Raw genomic sequence first — 20,579 nt, 5'->3', positions numbered from 1 at the left:
GAGACGGGGTTTCACCATGTTGACCAGGATGGTCTCGATCTCTTGACCTCGTGATCCACCCGCCTCGGCCTCCCAAAGTGCTGGGATTACAGGCTTGAGCCACCGCGCCCGGCCTCCAATTTCTTTATTCTTCTCTTGATGGCCATTTTTTGAATGCTGGTCCTCCCACTAGTGATAGTATAGTGTGCATCAGACATAGAGGAAATATTGTTCTGTTAAAAGGTGTTTCATTCGGGCACTTAGATTCATTGTCAAATACACAAAATAATGACATTGTTTTCTACGACGCTTTTAACAACCTATACTTACAGTAGTGGGTTCTCATTACTCCGTATCTCCACCAATTGGAATTGTCAGACTTCTACAGTTTTACCAAAATGGTAGATATAAAATGGTAACACTTTGTGGTTTTAATTTGTATATTCATTACTAATGAAGTTGATATCCTCCTTTAAAAAGTGCTAGTCTTTAGCTCATTTTTTGTAGAGTTTTTTTTTTTTCCTGGCAGTTACATTTTCTTATGTATGTCTTTTTTCTAGTGTCTTTCTTTTTATTGTTTTTTCCACCATCATGCCAATTTTAATGTAAATATGTCTTTTAATCTTTTCTTTTATGGTTAGTTTTTCTTATTTTTATTTTCTGTGGTGTCATTCAATGGTCTAAAATATAAGATATTCTATATTTTTTCCCTAGGAGTTTTAGTGTCTCACCTTTTACATTTAAGTCTTTGATTCATTGGTATTTGATTTTTGTGTACTGTGTAGAGTAGAAACCCTGTTTCTTTATTTTTTTTCTCATATGGATAAACAATTGACCCAGCACTACTAATTAAATAAGTCATGTCTCTTCTCCCTCTCCCCCAATCTTAGATAACACGCTTTTTATCTTGTCATTTTTTTCCATTTTTGTGGGTTTATTCCTGAACACTCTCTTCTGCTTCAGTGACCAATGCAAATGTTAATATAATACTTTCTTAATTACTGTGACTTGAGTAAGTTTCAATATGTGGTCACTGAAGCTCCTTCAACTTATTCTGCTTAAGAGTAATCTTATTTTTTCTTAAGCATTTATGCATTTCCATTTAAATTTTATTTATTTATTTAGTTAGTTATTGTTTGTTTCTTTTTTTTTTCTGAGACAGGATCTCTCTGTTGCGCATGCTGGAGTACAGTGGTATATGATCATAACTCACTATAGCCTTGAACTCCTGGGTTCAAGAGATTTTCTTGCCTCAGCCTCTCAAGTAGCTGGGACTACAGGTGTGCCATCTCCACACCCAGCTATTTTTTTTTATTTTTTGTAGAGACAGCATCTCACTGTATTGTCTTGGCTGGTCTTGACCTCTTGGCCTTCAGTGATCCTCTTGCCTCAGCCTCCCAAAATACCAGGATTATGGTCCTGAGCCACTGTGCCAAACCTTTCATGTAAATTTTATATTCCACTTATTAAATTATTATTTTTAATTCTAATTGAGATATTTAATTGAAGCTGCCTTGCTATAAAAAGAACTGACATGTTTACAAAATTAATTCTTCCCATTCATGTATACACTGTCTCTCCCCACTTATCTGCCTTCATTCATGTCTTTTACTATTTTTTAAATTTTTCCCCATAAAGACATTGCTCATCTTTTGTTAAATTTATTTCAACTTTCTTTGCTATATGTAATGAGTTTTTAAATTAGACTTTTGAGGATGTACTGGTTATATTAATTTCGTTATATTGATCTTGTATCTTGCCATCTTCCTCAAGTTTTATTTATAATAATTTCCATAGATTACTTTGGATTATCTTTGTGAACAAGCATAGTATAGGTTCTTCCTTTTTAGGTTTAAAATCTTCTATTTTAGTTGCTTACCGAGCTGGGTAGACTGTAATAGTGGGAATCCTGGTATTACTCATGATTATACAAGGCATGGTTTTATTTGTATTTTATTTTATTTTCACTCTCTCCCCAAGGGCATGATTTTAACATATTTCCAGTAAGAATAATGTTTTACAGGTGCTTTTAAAAAATTAAGTTAAGGATTTTCCCTGTTATATTTTTCATCAACAGACATTGAATTTTATTAAATACTTTTTCTGCATTTTTTAGATAGTCTTATTTTGCCCTTTAATCTGTCCATATGATGAATTATGCTTGCAGGTTTCTAAAATTAAACCACTCTTACATTCTCTAGTAATTAATCAAACTTTTTCATGATATGCTATTTTTTTAAGACTTTTGTGTCATTAATACATGAGGATGGTCTATAATTTTCTTCATACTATCTGACCCTTTTTCTAATTGTGGTATCCAGTTATGCTTGTCTCTCAGAATGAGTTGCACTGTGTTACTTCTTTTTCTATTCATTTTCATAAGAGTATATTAGGCATATTAAGAATTTATATTCTTTGTATAAGTTTAGAAAGAAACATTTCTAGAAAATTTACCTGTAAGACATCTTGATCTTCTGTTTTCTTTTTGGAATGATGTTTAATTACTGGTTTGATTTCTTTGATATTTATAGAATGATTTAGACTTCCTCTGTATTCTTTAGTGAACTTTGTCTTGCTTCTGGTTTTCTTTTTCTTTCTTTTTGAGACGAAGTCTCACTCTGTCGCCAGGCTGGAGTGCAGTGGCATGATCTCAGCTCATTGCAACCTTAGCCTCCCAGGTTCAAGCGAGCCTCCTGCCTCAGCCTCCCAATAAGCTGGCACTACAGGCGTGTGCCACCACACCTGGCTAATTTTTTGTATATTTAGTAGAGACGAGGTTTCACTGTGTTAACCAGGTAGTCTTGATCTCCTGATCTTATGATCCGTCCACCTCAGCCTCCCAAAGTTCTGGGATTACAGGCGTGAGCCAACACGCCCAGCCTTGCTTCTGGTTTTCTAAATGGCCGTTTTTTTCTAAGTTTCTTTTGAAAAAGTTGCTCACACATGTTATTTATCTTTTAAATCTCCGCAGCTTTGCTGTTTAAATCCCACTTTTATTTCCTATTGTTACCTGTTTTTTTTTTTTTTTTTTTTTTTTTTTTTTTTTTTTTTTTTTTTTTTTTTTTTTTTTTTTTTTTCATTCTTTTTCTGAGTAAATCTTGTAGAGGCTTTCCATTTTTTAGTTTTTTTCAAAGAATTAACCTATATGATTTTTTCTATATAATTAGTTTCGTCTTTTTATTGTTTTCTTTATTCTAATTTCTTGAAGTTTATTCTGTTTATAGTTATACTTCTTAAATATTTTTAACCTCTCTTCTAATATAAGAAATTGAGTTTCTGTATTTTTTCTAAGTGTCATTTTGCTATGGAACAAGTTTGATATACAGTATTTTCATTGTCTTTCAATTCTAAATATTTTAAATTCCTAGCAGAAATTCTTTTGGACCTGTTAGCTATTTAGAAGTGTTTAAAAGATTACAAATTTGTTTCCTGTTAATTTAAACTTGTTATTTTAATTTAAATTGCACTGAGGTCAGATAACATCATCTTTGAAACCTCTGTCCTTTGATATTTGTTGAAATGTGCTTATAAGTGGTTAATTTTCGGAAATAAATTCTTGTGTGCATAAATCAGTCTACCTAATAAATCCTGTTATCCTTTTCAAATCCTGTATCCACTCTTTTTCTGCCTTATTTCTCTAACTGGAAGAGGGAATAATGACTTCTTCTATTGTGGTAAAATTTCCAGGGCTTCCCTGAGGTTCTGTCAGTTTTGATTTTATTATTATTAATTATTATTATTATTATTATTATTATTTGAGACGACAACGTCTTTCTCTGTTGCCAGGCTGGAGTGCAGTGCCGCAGTATTGACTCACTGCAACCTCCGACTCCCTGTTTCAAGCGATTCTCCTGCCTCAGCCTCCCGAGTAGCTGGGATTATAGGCACACACCACTACGCCCGCCCAGCTAATTTCTGTATTTTTAGTAGAGACGGGGTTTCACAATGTTGGCCAGACTGGTCTCAAACTCCTGATCTCATGTGATCAACCCGCCTTGGCCTCCCAAAGTGCTGGGATTACAGGCATGAACCACCATGCCCGGTCAAGTTTTGATTTTTATGTTGTGTGATTCTTATCATGTACCACCAAGTTCAGAATTCTTATAACTTCTCAATGAGTTAAATTTTTCTAACATTACATTGCTGTCCTCTTTCTTTTATAATGTTTTTTTCTCCCTCAAAGTCTATTAGATTAATTTGAAATAGCCTGATAGGTGTTTTTATTTCTCTTTTGATCTCCCTGATTGTGTTTTAGATACAGCTTTTTATTATTAGCATGGAGCTCGATGTTTTATATCTAAGCTGAAAACCTTTTGCTTTTAACTGAAATATTTAGATTACTTATGTTTTGTGATACATTTGAATTTGTATTTACTATTTTACTTTGTACTTTCTATTTTTTCTATAGTGCTTTACGCAGCACCATTTTAAAATTTAAATCATTAAGTTTTTATTATATCGGCTGTTACTTTGGAAGATATATGATCTATTTCTACTCTTTCAGTGGTAACCTTGTAATGTTTATTATATTTTGGTTTAAGGAAATGTATGCTAGGAGCTTACAACACTTAGCTTCAACTACTTTACCTTCTTGATTCACATGATATTGTTGCGTTGTATCTCAGCTTCATCTTCAATTTTTTTTTTTACTTTTAAAATTTTTACATAAAGTTTACTTTTTTGGTAGACTCTTACTTGTTTTAACACAGGCATAGATTTATGTAACCTCCACCACAAACAAATTACAGAACAATTCTGTTAACTCAAGAAGTTCCTTCATGCTGCGTCTTTGCAGTTAAACCCTCCCAACCCCCATCTGCATCATCCACTGTGCTGCTTTCAATCCCTACGGTTTAGCTTTTCCAGGGTGTCTTTTAAATGGAATCATTCAGTATGTATGTGGCCTTTGGGGATTGGCTTTTTACACTGAGTGTAATGGTTTGACATCTATCCATGTCGTAGCATGTGTCAATGGTCTATTCCTGTTTCTTGCTGAGGATATTCTATTGTATGTGCCTATTCTCCAGTTTATCCATTCACCTGTTCAAGGGCATCTAGGTTGCTTCCAGACTTTTAGTATTACAAATAAAGCTTTGTGAACATTCACAGGGTAGGGGTGTGTGTGTGTGTGTGTGTGTGTGTGTGTGTGTGTCTGTTTAACGTTTCTCTAGAGTGGCTTTGCTTGGTCATATGGCAAGTATACATTCAAGTGTTAAGACAAACTGCCAAAGTGTTTTCTACATTGTTGTACCATTTTGCTGTGCCCAACTCTTAGCAATGCGTGAAAGTTCCAGTTATTCCATTTTCTCCAGAAAATGTGTGTGTATGTGTGTGTGTATGTTGTCACTCAAATACTAGCATCTCATTTTGCTCTTAATTTACATTGTCTTAAGTACCAGTAATGTTGACCATCTTTTCTTGTGCTTATTTTCCACTTGTCTGTCTTCACTGGTAAAATTTCATTCAGATTTCTGGCCGATTTTAAGTACGATTTTTTTCTTATTGCTAAGTTTCAGAGTTATTTGCATGTTCTGTATACAGTTCTTATAAGGTAAGTTGCAAATAATTTCTCTCTTTTTGTGAGTTGTCTTTTCATCTTTTAACAGTATTATCTTTCACAGAGCAAAAGCTTTTAGTTTTGAAGAAGTCTAATGTATCATTTTTTTGGACTTTATAAATCATGTTTTAATGTCCTAAGAACCCATTGTCTAAACAAAGGTTACAGATATTTTCTTCTATGTTCGCTGTAAAAATTTTGTAAATTTTTTTATTAAAGTGTGTGATCTATTATAAATTAATTTTTGTAAATGATGTGACGAATGGTCAAGGTTTCATAGTTTGGCATATCCATGTATTCTGTCACAATTGTTAAACTATCCTTCCTTCACTGAATCGCCTTTGTGCCTTTTTCAGAGATCACTGATTGTATTTATCTAGGTCTATTTTTTGTACTCTTTATTCCGTTCCACTGACTTGGGTTTCTGTCTTTTTGCCAAGACCATACTCTCCTGATTGATTACTTAATTTTATGCTAAGAAAATAACGGTGACTTTGGTTTAGACACTGGGTTCTAAATTGGATCATGTGAGTCCTACTTTACTTTCTAGAAAGTTTTAACTACTTCCTTTGTACTTTCATATCAATTTTAGAATCAATTTATTTGTAACTTAATAAATCTTGTTAAGATTTTGACTGGGATTGCATTTAATCTGTGATCATTTTGGGGAGAATTGATGTCTTTACCATGTACAAATACCACAGACATGGTTTTTCTCTCTATTTAGATCTGCTTTTATTTATTTCATTAGTATTTTATAGTTTTCTGCCTACAAATTCTGTACATGTTTTAACAGATTAACATCTAAGTGTTTTTTAAAGAAACTACCAATGGTATTTTTTATTTCGGCATTCATGTGTTCATTATTAGTATGTACAATTTATTTTTGAAGGTTTATCTCATCTCATGCAATCTTGTAGAAGCCATTTATTAGTTCTAGGAATTTTTTTTGTAGCTTCCTTGGCATTTTCTACGTAGACGATTTTATCATCTACAAATAGAGAAATTTTTATTTGTCCCTCTCATATCTACATGCTTTTTTTTTTTCTTGTCTTACTGCACTAACTTAAACTTCCAGGACCACGATGAATGCATGGAAAGAACAAATGCACTTGCCTTGATTCCTGTTTTGGGGAAAAACATGCAGTCTTTCCAAAGTATAGCGCTAACTGTAGATTTTTTTGTAGATGCTGTTCATCAAGTTGAGAATGTTTCCCTCTACTCCTAGTTTTCTGAGAGTTTTTACCATGAATGGATTTTGAATTTTGTCATGTTTTTTTCTACATTAATTGCTATGATCATGTGGTTTTTCTTCCTTAATCTTTTAATGCAATGAGTGGATTACACTGATTGATAGTTGAAGGTTGAACCAACTTTGTATCCTTGGAATAAACCCTACTTGGTTTGTTATTCATAATGGTGAATTAGTCATAATGGTGATGAATTATTTTTATACATTGCTGAATTCTATTTGCATTGACTGATGGATTGATTGACTGATTGACAGGGTCTTGCTCTGCTCTCCAGGCTGGAGTACAATGGTGTGATCATGGCTCACATTGAGCCTTGACCTCCTGGGCTCCAGTAAAACTCCCACCTCAGCCACCCAAGTGGCTAGGACTACAGGCATGTACTACCATGCCTGGCTAATTTCTCTCTCTCTCTCTTTTTTTTCATTTTTAAAGTTGGAGTTTCATTACATTGCCCAGGCTGATCTCAAACTCCTGTCCTCAAGTGGTTCTCTACCTTGGCCTCCCAAAGTGTTGGGATTACAGACATGAGTTACCATACCCAGTTTATTTACTTTTATTTTGTTAAAGACTTTTACACCCATATTTATGGAGGGATGCTGGTCTATAATTTTTTTGTCATGTTTTGATATCAAAGTCATACTAGATTCATAAAATGAATTCAGAAGTCTTCCCTCTTTCATTTTCTGGAAGAGATTGTTTAGAATAGGTGATATTTCTTTTTAAAACATTTGGTAGAATTATCTAGTGAAACCTTCTGGGCCTGAAGATTTTTGTGGGGAAGTTTTTAAAGTACAAATTCAATTTTTTATAAAGACAATAGTCAAAGGATCTATTTCATATTATGTGTATGGTGATCATTTTGTTTTTTAGGAATTAGTCCATTTCATCTAAGTTGTCAAATTTATGTGTCTAGGTTTTTTCAAAAGCATTGTTTTGATTTCCATAAGGTATGTAGTGATATTCCCTGCTTCACTCCTATTGTTGATAATGTTCTTTTCAGTTTTGCTAGAGATTTTTAAAATTTTACTGATCTTTTCAAAGAACCAGCTCTTTAATTGAGTTTCTTTAGTTTTTTTTTTTTTTTTAAGTCATTATTTCCTTCCCTTATGCTTATAATTTTCTTCCTTCTGCTTGCTTTGGACTTTATTTGGTATTGTTTTCTAGGTTGTTGGAGTAGGATCTTTTATTGACTTGGGACTGTTCTTCTTTTCTGATGTATATTAATGCTGTATTTTTTTTTGTAGCACAACTTTGGTTGTGTCCAACATTTTTACATTATGCTTTTATTTCATTCAGTTTAATTTTTAAATATCTTCCTTGACACTCTCCATGGATTATTTAAAAGTTGTTTAGTTTCCACGTATTTGAAAATTTTCTTCTTATCCTGCTGTTATTGATTTCTCATTTGATTCCATTATGGCCATAGAACAAACTGCATATGACTTGCATTATCTCAAATTAGTTGAGGTTTGTTTTGTGGTTCCAGATGTTGTCTATCTTGGTATATGTTCCATGGACACTGAAAAGAATATATATTCTGCTCATGTTGGGTGAAGTATTCTGTAAGCATCAATTGGATTGTGTTGGTTAATGGAGGTGTTGTGTTTTTTATATATTCTTGCTGATGATTAAAATCTAATTCTATTAATTGTGGAGAGAGAAGGTATTGAATTTCCCAACTATAGTTGTGTATTTGTCTATTTCTCCTTTTCATTGTATCAGTTTTTGCTTCATGTATTTTATAGCTCTGTTTTTTGGTGGATATACATTTAGGATTGTTTGAAATTGTCTTTATCTGATATTAATATAGATACTCCTGCTTTTTTGGATTAATGCTTTCATTATACCTTTTCCAGTATTTTATTTTTACACTGCCTATATAATTATATTTGAAATGAGATTTTTGTAGACACCATATTTTTAAATCCATTCTTCTAGTTCTTGTCTTTTAATTCATGTATTTAGGCTGTTTACATTTAATGTAATTATAGACATGTTAAACATAAATCTGCCATTTTGTTTATTTTTTTATTTTCTGTTCTTTCTTTTTTTCATTTCTTGCTTGTATTTTTCTTATATCCCTATGGATTGGTTTACCATTTTGGTAATTCTATTTATGTATTTCTTGTTTGTCTTGTTCTGTTTTGTGCTCTAACAGAATGCCACAGTCTGAGTAATTTATAATAAACTGAAATTTTATAGGCTCAGAGTTCTGGAGGCTGGGAAGTACAATAACAAGGGGCTAGCATTTGGTGAGAGCCTTCTTGAAACATTATAACATGGCAGAAGGGAACACATGGGCAAGAGAGCAAGAGGGGGCCAACCTTGTCCTTTTATAAGAAACCTACTTCTGTGATAATGAACCCACTCCCACAATAACAGCCTTAATCTAAACACTTCCCATTAGATCCCACTTCTTAACACCACTGCACTGGGGATCCAGTTTCCAACACAGGAACTTCAGGAGACACATTCACCTGATAGCATCCTGCCTCTGGCCCCCAAAATTCATGTCCTTCTCACATGAAAAATACATTTGCTCCATCCCAATAGCCCCAGAATCTTAACTGATTCCCATACCAACTCAAAAGTCCAGAATCTCATCTAGATCAGATATTGGTGAGATTCACGGCACAATTCTTCCTGAGGCAAACTTCCTCTAGCTGTGAGCTTGTGAAATCAAAACAAGTTGTCTACTTTAAAATGCAGTGGAGGGCAAGACATGGGATTCTCCTATCTCAAAAGGGAGAACTAGGCAAGAAGAAAGGGATAACTGGTTTCAATGAAGTCCAAAACTCAGTAGGGAAAATGTTAAATCTTAAATCTGGAGAATCTTTTTTTATACCAATCTTTTGAGCACACTGGGGTACTCAGAAGGCCTTGGGCAGTCCTATTTTCATGGTTTTGCTGGGCTCAGCCTGTGTGGCAGCTCTCCCAGGCTGGGGCTATGTGCTGGTAGCTCCACAGTTCTGTGGTTTGGGGGCAGCCCTGTCCTCACAGCTCCACTAGGCATTGCCTTAATGGGTACTCTCTGCAGTGTCTTTGACCCCACAGTTCTTCTGGGCATCACCATAATAGGGTCTCTCTGTGGTGGTTCCACTCTTGTGACATGTCTCTGCCTGGATCCCTAGGCTGTCTGATAAATCCTTTGAAATCTAGGTGGATGTAGCATTGTGCCCCTGGCTCCAAAAATTTATACTTCCACAGCTTATGAACTGTGTACACCAGGAAAGTTGGCATCATGTGGATCCCACCAAGCTTACCACTTATGCCCTCGGGAGAGCAGCAGCCCAGACTGCACTTGGGGTTACTTGAGTCATAGCTGGGGCAGCCAAGGAACACTGTACTGCAATGCAGGGAACAGAGTCCCTGGGCAGTGAACCCCTGGAAGGCATCTTGGGCCAGTCTGATGAACCATTCTGCCCTCCTAGAGCTCTGAGCCTGTAATGGGAGGAGCAACCTCAAAGATCTCTGAAATATCTTAGAGATCATTCTCTCATTGCCTTGATGAACTGCACCCATTTTCCCATGCTAAGCTCTTCCTCAGAGGGGACACTTGGCCATACCCTTGTACACGTTTTTGTGTTTTACATGGCCAGGCTGTGAATTTTCCAGATGGTTATATTCTTCTCTTTTAATCATAAATTCTACCTTTAAGTATTTTTTTCTCCTCTTGCATCTTACTGTATGCAGCTAAAGGAAGCCATGCAGCTTTTCCAATATTTTGCTTAGAAATTTCTTCCACCAGATATCCTAGTTCATCCCTCTTTTTTTTTCTTTTTTTTGGGGGGAGGGTACAGAGTCTCATTGTGTTGCCCAGGCTGGAGTGCAGTGGCACCATTTTGGCTCTCCAAAACCTCCACCTCCTGGGTTCAAATGATTCTCCAGCCTCCCAGTAGCTGGGACTACAGGCTCATGCCACCATGTCTGGCTAATTTTTGTATTTTCAGTAGAGATGGGGTTTCACTATGTGGGCCAGCCTGGTCTCAAACTCCTGACCTCGTGATCCTCCCACCTTGGCCTCCCAAAGTGCTGAGATTACAGGCATGAGCCACCGTGCTCAGCCAGTTTATCACTATTAAGTTCTGCCTTCATTAAAACCCTTGGGCATGGACATAGTTCAGTCAAGTTCTATACAACCTTATAACAAGAATGGCCTTTACTTCAGTTTGTAATAAGAGATTTTTCATTTTCTTCTAAGATATCATCAGAGTGGTCTTTGCTGTCCATATTTTTACCTACATTCTGATCTTTGATATCTAAGTAATCTCTAAGAAGTTTTACACTTCATACAGCTCTTCTCTTCTGAGCCCTCACCAGAATCTCTCTTAACTCTTTGTTCACAGCAATGCCAGCTTTTTCTAGCCTGCTCTTCCAGACTCTTCTAGCCTGTGCCCACTTTCCAGTTCCAAAGCCGCTTCCACATTTTCAGGTATTTGTTATAGCAACACCTCACTCTGTGGTACCAATTTTCTTTGTGCTGCCATAACTGAATACCATGGTCTCTAATTTATAATAAACACAAATTTATTGGCCACAATTCTGGAGGTTGGGAAGTTTGAGATGGAGGAGCTAGCATCTGGCAAGGTCCTTCTTGCTGCATTGTAACATGATAGAAGTGATCACATGGGCAGGAGAGAGCAAGAGGGAACTTACCTTGCCCTTTTGTAGGAAACCCACTCTCATGATATAATTAACACACTCCCACAATGACAGCATTAACTCATTGAGGGTTGTGTTCTCATGATCCATATTGCTCCCATGAGGCCCCACCTTTCAGTACTGCTGCGTTGGAGATTAAGTTTTCAACATAAGAACTTTGGGGAACACATTAGAACCTTAGCAGTATTGTTGAGGTGGCTCTAGGTGTCACATGCTATATACATAGTTTATCGTTGTCTGCTGCTGTCATCATTTTACCAGTTTGAGTGATATTTTTCCTCCCTTTATGTCCCTTTACTCTCCCTTCATTATAAGTATATGAAATATTTCCTCTACATACATTTAGAACCACATTAGACAATGTTATAAGTATTGTTTCCCCATCACATATAATTTAGAAAACTTAAAAGAAGGAAGACTTACATTTACCCATAGCTTGGCTCATCATGTTTTTTATCCCCCACTGGTATTTCAAGTTTCCTTCTTTTATCATTTTTTTTTGAAATGGAGTCTCACCTTTGTTTCCTAGGCTGGAATGCAGTGGCACAAACTTGGCTCACTACAGCCTCCGCCTCCCAGGTTCAGGTGATTCTCCTGGCTCAGCTTCCCGAGTAGCTAGGATTACAGGCACATACCACCACTCCTGGCTAATTTTTTGTATTTTTAGTAGAGATGGGGTTTCACCATTTTGGACAGGCTGGTTTTGAACTCCTGACCTCAGATGATCCATCCACCTCGGTCTCCCAAAGTGCTGGGGTTGCAGGCGTGAACCACCGTGCCCAGCCTTTGGGTGGTTTTTAGATAACTCTCTTTAGCAATACAAGGCCTGCTGATGACAAATTCTGTTAATTTTTGTATACCTGAGATTGTCTTGATTTCCCCTTTATTCCTGAAGAATAGATTCATTAGGTAAAGGGTTCTAGGTTGACAGTTTCTTTCTTTCAGCCCTGAAAAAATGATGTGCCACTTCCTTTGAGTCTCCATTCTTCGTGAGAAATCTGCTGTGATTCTAATTGCTTTTCCCCCATTGTTAAGGTATCATTTCTTTCACCTTGATTTCAAGATTTGTCTTTAGTTTTTAGAACTTTGACCATGATGTGTCTTGGTGAAGATTTCTTTATGTTTATCCTTTGTGGGGTTTGTTCATCTTTTTAAATATGTAGGTTTGTGTCTACTGCCACATTTGGGACAGTTTTAGCCATTATTTCTCTGAGTATTTTTAGCCTATCTTTTTTTAACTTTTTTTTTCTTGGCCAACCTAGTCTAATATAGCTACCAGTTTTTCCCCTCTTCTTCTGGGACTCTGATGACATGAAACATTGGATCTTTTGTTATAGCCCCACAGGTCCCTGAGGCTTTTGTTGTTTGTTGAATTTGTTGGGTTGATTTTTTCCCTGTAGTTCAGATTGGAAAATTTCTATTATGCTTTTTCCATTTCACTGATTCTTTCATCCGCCCCCTTTATTCTGTTGTTGAATCCATCAACTGAGTTTTATTTATTTATTTTTTTATTAAGATTGCTATATTTTCCAGCTCTAAATTTTTTTTTTTTGAGACGGAATCTGGCTCTGTTGCCAGGCTGGAGTGCCGTGGCTTAATCTTGGCTCACTGCAACCTCTGCCTTCCGAGTTCAAACAAATCTTCTGCCTCAGACTCCCAAGTAGCTGGGATGACAGGTGCACGCCACCATGCCCAGATAATTGCTGATTTTTGTATTTTTAGTGGAGATAGGGTTTCACCATATTGGCCAGGATGGTTTTGATCTCTTGACCTTGTGATCCTTCTGCTTCCGCCTCCCAGAGTGCTGGGATTACAGGCACGAGCTACTGTGCCTGGCCTCAGCTCTAAAATTTGTATTTGTTTCTTCTTTACATATTCTATTTCCATTCTGAGACTTTCTATTTTATTTGTTTCAAGCATGTTTACTACTACACACTGAAGCATTTTTATAGTGAATACTTTAATTGGCATCTGTTGTCTTTTTCCTTTTGAGTTTTTTCTGGTTCTTGGTGTGATGAGGAATTGAAATCTAGATATTATAGCTATTTTAATATGAGACTCTGGATCTCATTTAAACTTTGTCTTGTAGCTGGCTTTCTCTGATGCTACTCTAATAGGGAAGATCAGTGCTGTTTTGTTGTGATGAATTGGATTAGAAGTCCGGATTACCCACTTGGCTGGCCTTCATTGACCCTTCAAAGATGAAGGTGCTCCTTGTTAGTACTGGGTGGGTGTGGGAGCTCTGGTTCTCCTGTGGGCTTCCACTGCCACCTCACTGGCTGGTGGGGGATTATGAGTATCTCATTGTTGTTCCCTACTTGGCTTTCACTAACACTGCAGAAGAGAGTGGCCTCGTTATTGCTGGGCATTGGCAAGAGTCCTGTCTGTCCACTGGGACTCTTGTGACACCATCCCAATGGGAAGGTGAAGAGATGCTTCATTATCAGCATGTGAGCCTAGGTGTCCAGGTGGCCATGCGATTTCCACTGGTCCTGCAGCAGAAGAAGATGGCTTTGTCAGTTGCCTAGCAGTGATAAACGCTCCTACTCCCTAGATGGATGTTCTCTTTTTGTTTCTCAGTGTTCTCAGGTGCACCCACACTGATGAGGGGCACGGGCTTGAGTGCATGTTCCTCCCTGGTAGGGGTAGAAGTCAGGGCTCCCTACTCAGCGTTGGCTGGCATAGGTGGAGTAGGACAACAGTTCTTTTCTGTGGTGTTGGCTGCAGTGAGCGGTTTTCTAAAAAGTGTCTGTCTTGCTAGGCTGCTCCTTGGTTATTTGTCTACAGAGACCAGGATTTTGTTGGGGTTTGTTTTACTTGAGCCTGTTGATGTTTTAGGTGCTAGTTTTTTATGCTCCAAGTCTGAAAAATGTGAAGGACAACACCTTTACCATGTTATTTCTTTGCCATGTTATTCTGAAGGTTCCCAGCCAGTAGAAAAATTGCTAAAATATATTCACTCCCTCTTCCTGGAAGCAGAAGTTCTACTGCTTATTTTTTAAATATATCATTTGTTCTTAGATATTTTATACGTGTATTACAGTCTTTGATAATTTCAGTAGCTGAAGTTCTTTATGCTTCTCATATGTTGTTTCTTTCTTTGTACTTTTAAATCTTGATGGTTTGTTTTCATGTGAATTTGCTGTGTTTGTGTGTATGTGAGAGAGAGAGAGAAAGAGAGAGTCTTTGTGTGTGTGCGCGTGTGTCAGAGAAGGTGAAAGTGAGAAAGAGAGAGAGAGAGAGAGATAGCATTAAATTAGAATGCTTCGTTCCTGAGAGAATTGGCACCCTCCTCTGACCTGAGGCAGGAAGTGCTAACGGGTTAGCTGGGTCCAATTCCACTAGCATCCATGTAGGGCCCTTGGCCCCACAGGGTCATGGGGTGTGCCTTATGCTATGCTGAGGTGCAGGATCTGAGAAGTAAAGAGACAGGACATTGAAGAACTGGAGAAGAGCAGCTGGACTTGGGGGGCCACACCACCTGTGAGCAGAGACAGGTTTGGCCCCAAACCCCCAGAAGCATCTGTATTTATTAGGTACAAGCAGGGGGAAGGGTCGTAAGTGAGGTCATCATCTATAAGCCTAGTGATAGGGCATACATAATCGTGTGAGTCACAGCGAGGGGGCCATCCCATTACCTGGGCAGAGAGGTGGGCCATGCACAGGAGGGGGCCATGCCATAAGCAGTAGTAGAGGGTCGTGTGCAGAAAAGGGGTCCAACCGCATTAGGTCACCAAGACAAGGAGGTAGGCTGTGTGCAACAGGTGTCGTGCACAACATTTTCTGTCTGGGGGCTGGATACTTCAAAGGGTTTCTAATGGAAAGATATTGTAAGCCAGTGCAGTGGGAGCTGACAGACTTGTGCTCTTCTCTTAAGATATTTATGGGAGGATGATTTGAGCTAGCACAGAAGTGAGAAAAGACTGATAGGGTGTACAGCCACTGTGACTGGTCACACCAGAGGGGTTCTTCTCCCTCGGTTATTTGTGGGATCTCAGGCCTGAGGCCTGCTTTCCACAGGAACTGGATGAAAGGTACTACAACTCCTTTATCAGGAGGAGAAGCTCTTGCTCCAAGCCTGCCATGCAGCGTTTGCCCTTTCAGGCAGGGACGCCGCCACCTGGGTCTTTGGTTCTTGTCCTGGTCTGGCTGTTTTCCCATGTACTGCTTCTGTTCTGTGACTGCTCTAGGCATTCCTCCTGCTATAAACTACTATATGGTTATACAGAAGGATTCTATAAATTAGCACTAAATGTGTCAGTACAGCTCTGACTATAATACCTATATGATTATATAGAAAGATTATATGGAATTAAGCATGATTATATATATAAGCTAAATATAGTAAGCAGTAAGTTATATGATTATATAGAAAGATTATGTGGGACTAAGTATGATTATGTATATATAAGCTAGATATAAGTAAGCAGTGAGTTATACTTTAGGCACTAATTGTGCCTGGGGTCTGCACAGTTCTCCTTCCTCGGTGCCTGTGGGGGGTGTCACCCACACATCCAGGGTCTTTCTCTAAATGTAGAAATTTCAGGTTCAAGCACTCCACTTTCCTAATGCTTGAATTAGGTCCGGTGGACCTAATGCTTGGTTGCCAGACCTTGGTGGTGGCATTTGTGTTAGTTGCCGGGATTCAATACGGTCCCTGAGTTTGTTGTTAATTGATCCTTTCTCAGATTTCTGCTACATTAGCTTCTTTGGGGAAGGCCAAGGGTTATGGGTGTGGAAACCTTAATTCTGATACTTAAATACATATATATATATATATATATATATATATATATATATATATATGTATACGTCTGGAAACAAAGGCAGACATTTATTGTCATGAATCCAGGTTCCAATCTATAGCAGAAAAGTCTTCTGCTTTGCTGTGTTTGCTGGTGTGTTGGTTTTTTACATTTCCTAGTAAATTCTAGTTTTATCTATTCTCTTCTTAGATGTTTCTTCTACTAATGTCTCTGTTTTTCTGGTGTTGGCTTAAGTGAAGAGACTGGGAAGTAATTATGAGGCTCTGTTCTTCATTTTCTTACTGATATGTTTCTTAATGTTCTTTTTAGGGCCGAAAAGACAGAAGTTTTGAGTGAAGACCTTCTTCAGGTAAGGCGGTCACTGATGCTGGCTCCCAGCCCCCAGAGATACTTTTCTGTTTAAAACTAAACCATCCCCGATGCAGTTAAAACTGCTTCAGCTGCTCCTTACAAACTGTTTGGAGAGAAGTTGTTTTTTTGTTTGTTTGTCTTTTACGACAGTACTTGGCATGTTGAATACTGGTTTAGGTTAAGCTCTTTCAGGAGAGGTTTAAAGTCATTTCACCACACAGTTAGCCCAAGGATCCTGGAGTCTGTGATTCCTGCCCCTCCAGTTCTCCGGCATTGAAAGTTGTCTCTCCAGGAGTCCTTATCTCCGTGGAAACATGAGTTGTGATTGTCCACACCTACAACCCCTCTTCCCCTGACCTTGCCTTCTCCCAGTGACACCCCCTGCTCTTCTCTCTGCAGGTGGAGAAGCGTCTGGAGCTGGTGAAACAGGTGTCGCACAGCACGCACAAGAAGCTCACCGCATGTCTGCAGGGCCAGCAAGGGGCAGAGGCTGACAAGCGCTCTGTAAGTGCCCTCCTGTCCCCAGGGAGCTTACATCTTGCCTGCTGAGGACAAGGATCCTACCTGTGTGACCCTCCTGGTCGTAGCTGTTTATGTAGCTGCTTACATGCCTGAGAATTGACTCAGCAGCCCTAGCTCCCTGATTCTGTGGAGTGACAACCCTCCCTACTGTTCCTGCTCTTTAGCTCAGCCTGAAACATCCCCTGCCCTCCCCAGGCAAAGTGAGGTCCCCTCCCTGTCCTCCCCAGACTGGACCAACTGGGAAGATGGCAGAGATGAGCTTGGGATCTCACCTCTAGGGAAGCTTTATCCTTGATGGATTTTCTGACCCCTGATTCAGCTCATTGATTGATTGCATTCGCCTTAACAGTATGTTAAGATCTCATGGAAAAAAATTACATTGTGGTTTTAGAGGTTGCAAGTGACCTCTAAAGGCCCTTGAAAATTGTTTTCACTATAATGAGACACAAGAAAGAGAGCCTGCTAAATAAAACAACTTGAATGCCCATGTCTATAACCTACATTAGAAGTAACAGCCATTGTATAACGCAATTCCCTTTAAACACCCCCCCCCCCATATGAACAGTCTCTGCAGGTTCATCTTCCTCTTGACCCCATCCGTCTCCACTCCACCAAAGATTAAAAGATATTCTTAGACATTCCCTTGGCTTTATGACAAGGGATACGCAATTTAGGTTTTTCTCCTCCTTCTTGAGTTGATAATCTACATGATTGTGATCTTTTAGACTTTTTTCTTTGACGTGCAATTATTGCCAACTTCCATTTCCCCCTGGTGTCCCTGATGCCCCTTAGCTTCTGTTCGTCTCGTTTCTGTTAACTGTGACGTGATGGGCCACAATACTTCTTCCCATGTCCTGCTGCAGTGCAAAAACCCGCTCTGCTTGCCCTACCGGTCATTTCTTTTCTTTCTTTCTTTCTTTCTTTTTTTTTTTTTTTCCAAGCCCTGGTTTCTTATTTCTTAATATTCCCAGCAGGAATCATTTGTATGTGTATAAATAAAACTTCACAGCTCTGAAAAATATCTATAGAAATAATTCTGCATGTATCAGGAATTCAGCAAGGGGAACCTGAACCATCTGAAGGGAGAGTTTGCAAAACGACTTTGGGCATGAAACCCTTTTATCAAACCCACATCGCATGGGGGCGCCAGGAACAGTTCTGGATGGGGGTGCTGGAGCCAAGTCTGCCTTTGATCCATCTCCTTTCTTTTGCTCCAAGAAGCACTATCTTTAAAATAACTGGTCCAAAGTACAGTGTGTTTTGGTATCGAGAGTATCGTCTGAATGCTACCACCAGAGGCTTGAATGCAGCCTTTGGTGTTGGTAGGTGGATTAGTACTAACATTATTTTTCTCAGATGAGATGAAGTTACCTGGATTGGTGGAGTTTTCACTGGATTGAGAGTCCTACATACTATATCAGTAAGGAGACATTTGGGTCCCTGAGTGATCTGAAGTACACGGTATTGATGGAAGATCTGAGCTATGGCAAAGCCAGCAGATCGAGAGATGACTGCCAATGAGAGATAGTTATTCACCCTTCCCAAGAGAAGGGGACAGGCCGTATCACCCAGGGAGGCCACAGGGGAAACTCTAGGGTTGGTCAGGAGGTAGAGGAGGGGATTGTGGGCCAAAGCCTTTGTTGTGGTGTCTGCAGAAGATTTAGGACTGATTAGTTTGATTTATTAAGGACTATTTCTAGTTGTCTGGTACTTGACCTCCCAGTTAGGTGATTAGGGTAGATGGATGGGGGCCTGGGGTATGAGAGCCCCTTAGAGGAGGTTGTTGAAGTATGAGCTCTAGATTGGTTTGAATTTAAAAAGCATGTTTTGAGTGAGTTGTTTACTCTTTCGAGGAATTGGCTAGCCTGGGAGGGGCAGTCCCTCTATGGTCAGCAAGGGCTCAAGATATTGTCAGAGCATCTGAATACGGAAAATAAAACACATGGTTAATAACTACACTGCTTAATAGAGACTTGAGCAAAAGGCACTTACTGCTTCACTTAACAAGATGTCTAATGTAGCCAGTTCCAAGGTTTATTCAGCAGCTTTGGGTCAGCATCTATGTGACACTTGGGTCTCTACTTGTAACTGTAATGTGGCTGCTGCAGCTCCACACATCACATCTTCACATAACCACGTCACAAGCAGGAAGCAGGGAAGTGGTAAGACCATGAATTAATTTCATTTGTGTTTCTCTAGCTGCAGGGGAGGCTGAGAAGGTGAATATGTGTCCAGGAAAAATGGGTTTGCTATGACTGGCCATAATTCACCGGCTGGAACATACACTATCTGGCTTCTCTTACTAGAGCAGACATGCAATGTCTTCTCTGACCCTGGAGAGACTGCCCCTCCCAGGCTAGCCAATTTCTAGAAATAGTAAACAGCTTTACCCAGAGCAGCATTATCAGGCTCTGAAGGCTGCAGTCACGTGCATGTGGTGATCAACATGTGAACTAGGAGAAGTCTGCAGTGGAAGTAGGTGCCCAGGCACGTACAGGTCAGTGATTTCACTGCATGGATTTCCAGTGCTTGATTTTGTCAATGATTTCTTGTGCTGATCCGTCTTTCCTTGTCATCATAGGACTGAATAAATGGTCTGAAAGTCAAAGAGCTACTTAAAATATGATACAATCAAAGAACTGGGGGAAGAAAAAGTCCAAACTCAATTTTGTTCAGTTTTTCTCTAAACACATTAAGAGATTTAATAGGAAATGTGATACTTATAAATCACCTCAAATACTGAAACGTGTATCCACTTCTTTGCGATGATTAAGTAGGGAGATATGTCAAGATCGGAGAAATGGGTGAAAAGAAAAGAAATGAAAGGGATTAGGTAAAGGGAAGGTGGGGTGGGAGGGAAGGAGTGAATGAAGCGACACCGTCTAGGGAAGTTGAATGTTGAGAGAGGGTCCAGAGATGGACAATCACAGGGGGCGTGTGGGTCATAGAATCTCAGGATCAGGAGAGACTTCATGGGGATCCTTGCAGTATTCTGCTTTTTATTTGAGCACATGTAAGTTGCTTTTAACAAGCTCAGTAGCCCTTTAGCCATTTAGTCACGTGTTCCAACTTCTAAACTTTTGTCATACCACTTTTAAAAGTTTTTCCCTGAAAGCTGTGGCTGCCAGCCAGATATGGGGAGTCATAAAAATGGGATTTTGTTGCCATTATCCCAATGACCAGAGAGAACATGATTGTCTCATGGGTACTGAGTAAACTGGATTCCTTCTGTGGGGTGAAGAATAGAAAGAATTTGAATTACCTTTCCATGTTGCCATCTTTAGTCCAGGATAATAACTAGGTTTTTGAGACTTTTCATAGAATGAAGATGTTTGGTTTTTTGAAGTCCTTGCATTTCTCATTACGAAGTCATGCCCAAAAAATAAAGTGCTACTGTGTGAAAGTGTTTCTCTTACCTTATTCAGCAAATATTTAGAAAGCACCAACTCTGCCATGCAAGGCGGTATGTATGCCAAGTGCTGAGCCAGC

At 38.8% G+C, this 20,579-nt stretch overlaps 1 protein-coding gene across 6 annotated transcripts in view; it reads left to right on the top strand.

Annotated features, from left to right (window-relative positions):
* The window catches only part of ARHGAP44 (Rho GTPase activating protein 44), a 219,697-nt gene that overhangs the window by 103,191 nt on the left and 95,927 nt on the right, over nucleotides 1-20,579 (top strand). For all 6 annotated transcript variants that reach the window (XR_005200822.1, XR_005200821.1, XR_001826152.2 and 3 more), the window contains exons 2-3: nucleotides 16,527-16,566; nucleotides 16,968-17,072. Coding sequence is in view for 2 of the 6 variants with exons in the window: in XM_017531386.2 (XP_017386875.1) it covers nucleotides 16,527-16,566; nucleotides 16,968-17,072 (145 nt within the window). In the remaining 4 variants the exon portion in view is untranslated. The remainder of the gene's footprint in view (nucleotides 1-16,526; nucleotides 16,567-16,967; nucleotides 17,073-20,579) is intronic.

Source organism: Cebus imitator, unplaced genomic scaffold (assembly GCF_001604975.1).
Source record: "Cebus imitator isolate Cc_AM_T3 unplaced genomic scaffold, Cebus_imitator-1.0 Scaffold72, whole genome shotgun sequence".
Classification (NCBI taxonomy): Eukaryota; Metazoa; Chordata; class Mammalia; order Primates; family Cebidae; genus Cebus; species Cebus imitator.
This window is presented reverse-complemented; position numbering and strand designations above follow the sequence as displayed.